Source organism: Equus asinus, chromosome 5, assembly GCF_041296235.1.
Source record: "Equus asinus isolate D_3611 breed Donkey chromosome 5, EquAss-T2T_v2, whole genome shotgun sequence".
In the NCBI taxonomy this organism is placed as follows: Eukaryota; Metazoa; Chordata; class Mammalia; order Perissodactyla; family Equidae; genus Equus; species Equus asinus.
In genome coordinates this window covers 27309363-27319795 of record NC_091794.1, presented here as the reverse complement: position 1 = coordinate 27319795, position 10433 = coordinate 27309363, and the positions used below count along the sequence as shown (strand labels likewise).

The 10433-nt window shown below is 44.7% G+C and overlaps 2 protein-coding genes across 5 annotated transcripts; one reads left to right on the top strand and one right to left on the bottom strand.

Moving 5' to 3' along the window:
* Positions 1–930: 930 nt before the first annotated feature.
* Positions 931–1652, bottom strand: NCBP2AS2 (NCBP2 antisense 2 (head to head)). The gene has a single exon (XM_044771355.2). It carries the CDS (start codon positions 1650–1652, stop codon positions 1353–1355), a length of 300 nt encoding a protein of 99 aa, XP_044627290.1. The 3' UTR covers positions 931–1352.
* A 172-nt stretch (positions 1653–1824) lies between these two features.
* NCBP2 (nuclear cap binding protein subunit 2) lies at positions 1825–10266 on the top strand. Of its 4 annotated transcripts, none has more exons than XM_014868131.3 (4): positions 1825–1959; positions 5497–5678; positions 7951–8089; positions 8646–10266. In XM_014868131.3, exons 1-4 carry the CDS (start codon positions 1882–1884, stop codon positions 8715–8717), a joined length of 471 nt encoding a protein of 156 aa, XP_014723617.1. In that variant the 5' UTR covers positions 1825–1881; the 3' UTR covers positions 8718–10266. The 4 variants fall into 4 exon arrangements, with proteins under 4 accessions (XP_014723617.1, XP_044627287.2, XP_070365224.1 ...); XM_044771352.2 differs by having other exon boundaries at positions 1882–2271; XM_070509123.1 differs by having other exon boundaries at positions 1952–2071.
* The last annotated feature ends 167 nt before the right edge of the window (positions 10267–10433 follow it).

The following is a 10433-nucleotide window of genomic DNA, read 5'->3' as shown; positions in this document are numbered from 1 at the left end:
CAGTGAGTGTGCTTGTTTATGCTGAGGGTAGGGGGTTGGGCTGGGACTGCTAACATTCTGCTGCTCTAATATCCAGAGTCATGAGTGGGATTGAGACCAATGAGGCAGACAAGGCAGTAGAATGAACAGACTCCTCAGGCTCCTCACTGCCAGGCTCAAAGGGGAAGCCAGTGAATTGCCTCTGCTCTGGGAGATGGAGGATTTGTCCTCTGATGGGAAGACAGGAAGATAGGACGCAGGCCAAATCAGAACATTGGCCATTAGGAGACTGGGACTCCTGGCTTCAGAGAATATTAACATAGCAGCACCTGTGATGGGAAGCCTGGAGGGTGGGATGTCAAACCAGAAGTCTGACCATTAGGAAAGTGGAGGACAAGCTACTTTAGCTCTCCATCCCCAGGGTAGGTCTACGGCTCTATCTAGCTCCCTCTCTGTGACTAGCAGAAAATCCAGAGTATAAATTCTGCTTGGTCACCAGCCTAAAAGCTTCTCCTGTGGTTTCGAGGTTGCATGATTAACTGTGCAGTCTAATTAGAGGCTATCAGAAATTCAGTCAAAAGCCTCAAATGACAGGGCACTTCTGCGTACAATGGATTTCCTAATCATGGGCCCATTAGCTAAAGACCATAGTCTTTAGATTGTAACCCAGACCCTCTACAATGGGGAACAGGAATCTAGGTACTTTGTTCCATATAGGCAGGAGTCCTAATGCCTAGTGGTGACTCTGTAAAGTCATGGGCAACTTAAGAAACGGCTTACACTTCCTCACAAGAAAGTGGTTGTAAAGAGTAAATGAGATAACCACATAGAGTGCATGAGCAAGTGCCAGCACTGATTAAGCACTCGATACGTGTTAGGTAGCGTTACACGGGCCTACGGTCCCCAGGAACCTTAATCCATCTTGCCGGAGAAATACCACGCTCATACCCATTACTCATCACACATTTAATCAGAGGATTTTGGCAGCTGCAGGGTTGTCTTCCATCCACGATCTCCCCTGGAAGTAATGGCCTGCTACATCGGTACAGAGGCAGCGTCAGCCATCGTGAGTTGCAGTCCTGTTTGCAGAGGGCAGACTCTCTTTCGCGCTGAGCTTTGGTCCATGGCTCTCTGTACGCGGTGCATCCGGGCCCAGCCCATCTTCCTTTCCGTCGGGCTTCGGGGGCTTTCTTCGCACACGGCGCCCTGTCGATCACAGGGCTCCCCAGGGCTCTCCGAACCGGACCTCTGCAGGCCGACGGTCTGAGTCAGAACTCGGAGCCGTGCGCAGTGCCCGGGGTGACTCCTAGCGCCGAGGCCTGTGTCGAGCCCAGAAGGGAAAGCAGGCGGCCGAGGCCCGGCGCGGCCCGAGTTTAGGGGTTTGCGCCCGGGCCCCTCTGGCTACCCGGCGGTGGCCCCGGGCGTTCCCGGAGGCCGCGGCGTAGCTCCTGAGTGAAGGTGTCTTTGAAGCGGGCAGCGCGGCGGCCCAGGGAGCCCGCGGGCCCAGCCGCTAGGCGTCGTAGGCGCCGGGCCGCGTCCTGGCCGCGCAGCTGGGCCTGCAGCAGTGCGAAGGCCGTGAGCTGCGCCGCGCGCCGGATGGGCCGCGACTCGGACAGACGCTCCACCAGCTGCGGGCTGTGCAGCAGGGCGGCCAGCAGCCGCCGAAGAACCATCCTCGGAGCGACCCGGAACTCGTAGCACGCCGCTCTTGCTTCTGATCGGCGAGGCCCGACAACGGACCACGTCCGCGCCCGCGCCGCCCGGTGACGACACTGCCACGCGGGGATTGGTGCGCGCGATTCCCACTGTCAGCAGCCGCCTCCGCGCGTTTCCGGTTCCGCCAGCGCCGCGGCGGCCTCGTTGTTCCCGGAGTGGCGGCGCCCCAAACCACCTCTCTGCGCTATGTCCGGCGGCCTCCTGAAGGCGCTGCGCAGCGACTCCTACGTGGAGCTGAGCCAGTACCGGGACCAGCACTTCCGGGTGAGGGAGGCCGGGCCGCGAGAAGGGAAGGCCCTGGATCGGAACGCTGAGATGGGAATCTGCTCGTGTCTCGTTGTATCGTCTGCCATTCTCTGGTTTCTCGAAACGCGAAGTGAGGCCCCGGTGCCTGCTGGCGAATGGATGCTGAAAGGGCATTTGGATATCACCGAATCCCCGTCTCTCATAGACAGGGAATTTGCCGCTCGCTTTCCCATTCTCTTGACTTCGCTCCCTGTTCCCGGGCCAATGCCTGGGGGCTCGAGCGGCGGTAGTAGTGGTGGCTCATGTTTTCATGGGCCGTGCCTCGGAAAGGTGACTTTGTGATGAGGGGTACAGGTGTCATTTTGACACTTGGAGTATGTGGAGGTGTCTTCCTGTCCCAGATACCGGGACTTTTTAATTACTTAAAATTTAAATTAGATCAGCCAAACTGCCCTTTGGCGCTTCGAGGCCTTTCCTTGGTCTGGTAGAACGGCCCTACAGAGTTCTACGGAGTGGGTAGTAGACACCAAGTAGAGCCCTGTCTCCACCCTTAGGAAGCCGTTGGAGTGGACACCAGCCAAGCTAGGCACGTTAAGTGTCTGGATGTCAGGATCAGAGAGCTGCTGGGTTTCAGAAGAGGGAAATTATAGTTTGGCCTCTGTTATAGCAGATCATGTGGGAAAAGGGAAGGCTGCAGATATTCAGGGTGGCTCTTCAGTATCAGCAAAGGCGGGAGTTGGGTGGACGACACATTAACCACTGGCTTTTCAGTAAACATTTGAGTGTTGTTGCTGAAGCCTTCTGCCAAACTTTAGAGGGAGAGAAAAGACAGTTTCCGCATCCTTAGAGTTCATAATCCTCTAGTAGGGATTGTAAATGGAGGCGAGTAACCATAATCCAGAGCAGAAATGATGAGTGGGAAGGGAGGGGCTGTGAGGCTTGGGAAAAGGGAGAACCCTCCTGACTGGGAAAGGAGGGGGGCATATAAAAGAGGGTAGGCTTGGAGAATGTAAAACGTGTTGGTAGGGTAAGGAAAAGGAAATTTTGTTTGAGGGGAAATTGGGGAAGATCTTAAATTCATTCACTCTATCAGCAGCTTATTTATTTATTTTTTGATTTTATTTTTTTCCTTTTTCTCCCCAAAGCCCCCCGGTACCTAGTTGTATATTCTTTGTTGTGGGTCCTTCTAGTTGTGGCACGTGGGACGCTGCCTCAGCGTGGCTTGATGAGCAGTGCCATGTCCGCACCCAGGATTCCAACCAACGAAACACTGGGCCACCTGCAGCGGAGTGCGTGAACTTAACCACTCGGCCACGGGGCCAGCCCCTATCAGTGGTTTTTAAATGCTTACTAGATGCCAGGCATGATTTTCACTTCTATCACTTTTACGGTTCTCATCACTTTAGAAAGTTCCACATCATAACCATCTTGAATTTCAAGCATCCTGCAAGATTAAAACAGTGAAAGGATTCAACTTTTGCTATTCATCTCTGCAGTCTGAAGCCTATAGCTTTATTTAGGTAGTAGGAAGATATTGTCATGCAGAATTTCTGGTGTTCCCTGAATGGAATCCACATTAATATCATACCGCAGGTACTTATACCACAGTTGTCTTAAGCCGTAGGCTGTTTGTTTGGACATTGCTTACATGAGTGAGAAAAGTAGAAAGACAAGAAAATGCCTCCTCACCATAATTTTAACAGCTCAGTAACAGCAGTAATATAAAGTGAATCTATTTTATCTAATGTCTCATTCCAAAGTTTTGAAAACCTGTTTTAATGTAGAATGACTCTTGTCCTATGAACTTTTCAGGGTCGTATGGGATACGTATGGGATAAGACGGTTTGGATACCAGCTACGACTACTGAGTAGCTGTGTGACCTGGAACAGGTTACTTAACTGTTTCCTCAGGTGTAAAACGGGGTAATACATTAGGACCTGCCTCATTCAGTTCTGAGAATGAAATGAGACATCATACATGGAAATTCCTGACCTGCAGTTCCTTGATTCTCCCTAGAGGCAGACATACTTATCTGTTTCTTGTGTATGATATCTATGTGTATTTATACTTTCAAAAAATATGGGGCCGGCCCCGTGGCCAAGTGGTTAAGTTCGCGCGCTCCGCTTCAGCGGCCCGGGGTTTCGCTGGTTTGGATCCTGGGCATGGAGATGGCACCAGTCGTCAGGCCATGTTGAGGCGGTGTCCCACATGCCACAACTAGGACCCACAACTAAAAATATATATACAACTATATACTGGGGGGATTTGGGGATAAAAAGCAGAAAAAAAAAAAGATTGGCAACAGTTGTTAGCTCAGGTGCCAGTCTTTAAAAAAAAAATAACTTGGAGCATAACCTTCACGTTCTGTACCTTTTTTTTCACTTTGCTCTGTCTGGAGATCCTCCATATCACTGCACGTGGATGCACATTTTCTTGGGGCTGCATAGCTTTATATGTATTGATGTACCATAATTTATTTCATCATTTTCCTTTTGATTTGAGTTTAGATGGTTTCTCTATTCTACCGCTGAATGTGACCCCATGAGACCTATTACTCAGAGCACTGTGCTGCAAAGCATTCAGAGACGAGTAATGGAAAGTCTTATTCTCTGAGGGAAGGAAACTGAACCAGCATTCTATATGGAATAGTAAATGAAGAAGGGAGGCCTGTTGGCAAATGCTCTGGGGGCCTGAGTATGGATCTACTCAGATACTTTCCAAGCTGGAATACCACCTTATGGTTGATCTTAGAGCCCTAACCTGGGTCAGAAGGGCCTGCAAGCAGGTCAGTTGGTAGGTCTTCTCTTTAATTAGCATTACTCCTCCCCAGTGTGGAGGCTAGAAGAGAAAGTCCAGGGACGGCCACACAGGTTTCTGTAAAGGCATCTAAATACCATGTCTACCCCATGATGAGCCATCTTGTCCCCAGGGATTGTCAGGTGTGTTGGCTGAAGCCCAGTTGTATTCCTGTCTCTGGCTTCATCCTGTCTTCCAAATTAGGAAGCCCATCAAGAAAGTGAGATCTCATTTTTAATGACCACTATATTTTCTTCTAAACTCAGAGAAAAATAGATGAGGCTGTAAACCAGCTAGGCAGTTGTTGCTTTGAATATTCTCTATGGAAGTCTTGTAAGAGGTACCCTATCTCTGAAAATCCATTTCTTTTTCACTACAAAGGATAAAAGGGTCCCTTCTGATATATTGGTTCAAGGTCCAGAAATTAAAGTTGGGCCGTTAGAGAAGGATCCAGTGCTGAGGATATGGAGTGTTCAGGGAAAAGTCATGCCACTCGTGTGGCGGCATGGTGCTGGAGGAGGGTGGCTACGTGCAACGTACTTTCAAGCCGTGACCCTCTACTAAAAGCAGTCTGGGCCTTGCATAGTGCTTCATGGACTGTTTTTCTTTTGGCAAAGGATTTGTGGTGGATTGAGATGATGACAGAAGCTGATTCCCAAATCAGAATTAATGAAAGTTTTTTCTCATACTTAAGAATACTATTTAAGCAAGGCTCTTCTTAGATTGTGTTGCTTAACTTTTTCTGTTTGAAATTCTAGGGTGACAATGAAGAACAGGAAAAATTACTGAAGAAAAGCTGTACATTATATGTTGGAAATCTTTCCTTTTACACAACTGAGGAACAAATCTATGAACTCTTCAGCAAAAGTGGTGACATAAAGAAAATCATTATGGGCCTGGATAAAATGAAAAAAACAGCATGTGGATTCTGCTTTGTGGAGTATCCTTCCTGGGTGTTTTATGACCCTCTTGGATGAGGGTGGGGCCGAGAGTGGCTAGTCACCTGTCTAAAAAATGAGTGAGGATATTTACTAATTAGCAGCCCTGCACTTATCTCTACCTCTCTTTCCTTCATCTACCTTCTGCCTTCTGTCCAGTGTGTCTACACTCTTACGTTATGAAAGCTGGTAACATTTACATTCTGTTCCGAAATCCATGCTTTGTTGATAGTTGATTCTTTATGAAAAACAATCTTTCGAGAATATATGCTCATGGTGTTTTAAAAAGTCCAAAGGGTGTAGTGGAAATGAAATCCCAGTACCATTCTAAACCCAGAATCAATCAATTATCAGTCTCTTGGGTGTCTTTCCAGAGGTATTCCTTTGGATGTGTGGCAGTCTACTGCATGCACTGTTCTTTTTTTGCCTTAGAGATTGTTCCATGTTAGCACATAGGTCTACATGTTTAAAATGGCTGCATAGTTTTGCATTATGTAGATATCTATAGCTTGATTTTATAGGTATTTACTGATGAACATTTCTCCTCTCCCTGGAAACTCTAAATATTGGAGCTTCTGGTATCCTGTAGTGTTTTTTTTCTTAGTTAATATTTTCTTTTTTGGTCATTTTATTATTCTGAGAAATTTCCCAGAGCTGATCTAACATGTCTTGAATTTTTTTTCTGTGCCCTGAATTAGCTGTTTCTTTTGGTTGTATTTATGCTGTAAATTTTCCTTAAATGTCTAGTGATCCCTGGGTTACCCACCATATTAGGGAAAAGAAGGCTGACTTTGTGGACGCAGGCAGAGCTTCTCTCTCAAGCCCTTCTTTGGGATATGTGGGTTTCCCAAATGCCAGAATGAAAAGGGGTTTTATTTTGGCCTGCTCACATCAAAGACACTGCCCTCGTTCCTCCAGACAGTTCGTTCAGAACCCTGTCATTTTATTTTTATTTGCTTGGGATTAAACGCCTTCCTGCTAGCAGGTCTTCCCACATAGAGACCTTTAATTAAATTTTATTTGCAGCCTCACTTCTTATTCAGCTGTGAATTAAGAGCCTTCTGGGTTTGCTGTCCCCTTGAAGCCCCTTCAAGAATATTTCACACTGTGACTTTGTTTCATCCCTTAAGCACTCTTCCATCAGCTTTTGTTGAATCTCTTATCTGCTGATGGCCTCTTCTGTTCTGTAGGTGTATGTTTCTTTTCTCTCATTTTAAGGGGGGGTCTTGAGAAGGAAAAGAGAAATGTACTCTATCAGCTTGAACCTATTCCCCACTTTTGAGTTTGGAATCTGATTCTGGGCTCTACAAGCTTCTTCCCTTCTCCCTTCAGACGCTAGGGGCCAGAGTGCCCGGGTTTTGCTTTTGCCTTTGGTGGTAACAGCATAAAATAGTTCATGGGCAGGGAGAACAAATGGAAACACGAAAGGCAAAGAAAATCCACCTCGTCGATGATAATCGGTCTCTGAGAACGGGAGAGTTTTTGCATTTGCTTTGTAGGTCAAAGATCAACAATCATAATGGCAAATACTCGAAAGAGAAGCTGCCATTGCCAGTGTTTTTTTTCTCTGCCCTTTTAGCATTCATTTCATTCATTCAACAAAAAATTTCTGAACGCCCACTGTGTGCTGGGTACTGGACACTAGAATTTCAGCAGGGTTTCCCTACCTGTGTAATTAAAGACAAGGAAAAAAGTCTAGATCAGCATTTTCTAAACCCAGCTAATAATCAAAATTGCTTGTAGAGTTTTTTTTTTAATACTCTCCCAAAGATAGATTTAATAGATCCAATTAAATAGGTTTGGGAACTACTAACCTGAGTGATACTGTGAGTCTTTCCTTCTAATGAAATACAGTGACGATTCCATATGCCCTGTGACCTCTTTTTATTAAGGTTGTTCTTGAATATACAGCTCCAAATTTGGATGCTCTTGTTTCCTTGGTTAAGAATTGTGCAGTTTGTGGTCTAAGCCTGCACTGAACATACATTTTGCACACCAAAATGTGGAGACAATGGGACCAAGTGATTATTAATAGGATTATCCAGGAAATCATGATCAATGTAGCCATGGATAAGTGTCCTGTTTGACTCTCTGAGTGCTTCTGGACCAACCTCAAACAGGCCTGTGCAAGCCAGATTATTGCCTTTTAACTCCATTTGGTTGGATTAGTATTTGTACTTTTTCTTAACTCAGCTTCATTTAGATGTTGCTTCCTGTATTTCCAGAAATGTTTGGTGAAATGCTATACAGCGTTCCTTAATACTTATACTTAAGATACTATTCAAGAGCAGATGCAGAAAATGCTATGCGGTACATAAATGGAACTCGTCTGGATGACCGGATCATTCGCACAGACTGGGACGCAGGCTTTAAGGAGGGCAGGCAGTACGGCCGTGGGCGATCTGGGGGCCAGGTATGCAGGAAGGTTCTCTGGGCTCCGCCTTTGCCTAGGATTCTAGTCCTAATAACAAGTGTCTTGTCAATTTGTATTTGCTTTTTTGAAAATTAACTTTGTGTCTATGACCTTGGTTTGAAATGAATCTGAAAACCGCCCACTGGAATTGGTAAATTATTTTTTAAACCATGAGATAGTATATTCCATACATTTCTATAAGCAGCCATTATTGGATATCTGCCAGATATTTTCCACTTGCCAGAGTGTCTAGAACAAAAGTAAAATGCACTGAAATGAGTTTTAAGTTTTTACTTTAAAATAGCATAGTTAAGTACTTGCTGTTTGGAATGTGCTATTTTTGAACGCTGATGAATGATTATGACTGATGTTTGGCAAAAAAACATTGGGTAGTCTTAATTTTGCAAGGCAGTTGAGCTTTATATCAGTTGCTCAAAAAAAGTTATGTCCTGCTTGAATGTTCACATTATGACACTGGAAAAGGCTTAGTTGTTTGTCTGACATATTTGTTACACCAATCTTCTCTATGCTGTAACTTGTGTTCTTTTCAACTAAGGTACGAGATGAGTATCGGCAGGACTATGATGCTGGGAGAGGAGGCTATGGAAAACTGGCCCAAAACCAGTGAGTGGTGAGCGCCCCATCACGAAAAACTCCCTCCTTTGGCCTGCTGAATTTGACATACATTACCCAAGGTCTGCAAACCTGCCCATTTTACCAAGCTTTGATCAATGTCTCTACTGAGCTGGAAGCCTCTTCATGGTTTTCCTCTGAAAATTATTAAAGGACAGAATCCAAAAGAATGCCTTTAATTCTGTAGTCTTAGAATGCTGGCCATGTGTCAGGTTACCAGAATGATTTTCTGTTACCAGGTCAAAAATTGTGTTCCTTGGCAACACATTTGATCTGTTATGTTGATCTATCTGTCCCAAACACCACACTTCTTTTAGGAAGACTGGAAAAATTTAAAAATTTGTTTACCATGTTTGCATCTAAGAAGGTTCATGGTCTACACTGGGTCCTGGAATTATTTTTTAAATTCTAAGTTTGCATGAGATAAAGTTTAATAAATGGAGTTTTGCTCTGTTGTATAGCTTTGCTCTAAATTAGGAACAGATGTTTGACAACTGAATTTGCTTTCTGTGTTGAATTCTAATCTCTAAAGGCAAACTTAGGAGTCAAGGGAAGTTCCCAAATGGTGCAAAAGTAAGCCTTAGACCCAGGGGAAACCACCTGCTTCCATGCTTTATATATCAGGACATTAGGGACAGGGCTTGAAGGGTATTTACTCAACACATTTTTCAAAAGATGTGTTTTACCTAAAGCTAAAAAAAAGCAAGAGTTGGTATTATGGAGAACCTGAAATGCTTGTAAGGCCGGGGTGGGGGGGGGGGGTGGCGGGGGTGCAGTACACACTGTCAGTAGGAAATGGGATAAAATATCAGGGGACGTGAGTTAACCGCTTTGACAAGATGAAGGTTGCTGTGAGGGCCATCAGATTTATTCTTTTCATTTTCAGAGTGATCTTGGGAATGGAGTGGGTTTAAAAAAAGAGCTTGAAGATTGAGAGAATGCTTAACAAAAACAATCCGAAATGCCTCCCTCAGGAAATGTGTTTCGGCCAATTCTCATACTGAAGTCTGTCTTGTTTTTTCCCTGATATGCTTACTGAGTTTCAGAGCCTTGATAGTGAGCTGATGGTCTCTACAGAGAAGGGAGTCTAGAGAATTTATTTTGCATTTTTAAGGCAAGAGGTGATTTCTCTCTAATATTCTATGTGAACTACTGCTCATTTAAAACCGCTAGTCTAATTTTCCTTGACATAAGTCAGATTTTTTCATGTAGCAACAGAGTATCCCCCAGGTTCCAGTAGTTTGTGAAAGTTGGGGTTTAAGTATCTCAATGTGAACATCTTTCATGTTACAGTAAGTGTAGGTTTTCTCTTTAAATTCAAACTGCTTATTTGAATTTTTAAAAGAGCTGTTTTGCAAATATTTAATTTAATGAGGACACGCTATTCATTTCTAAAATTTCCTTTTACATTGTGGTTCGAATTAATGTATTTTATATTCTTTTATAGTAAAACATAACTGATTTCTACAGGCCTTAAAACCAGACAGTGGCTCCTATTTGAATTGTCTTCTGTAATAGATTTCAATAAAGTTGGACCAACTTATCATTGTCTATGCCCATTTCCTCACCTATGACGAGGGACATTGGAACTCTCTTACTCTGGAATATATATGAATGTGTTTTGGGGAGAATCTGTGACTAATGTACAGAATTTGCATGTCCATTTTGACTTGACAGTTACCCATTATGGTAGCCACTAGCCACATGTAGC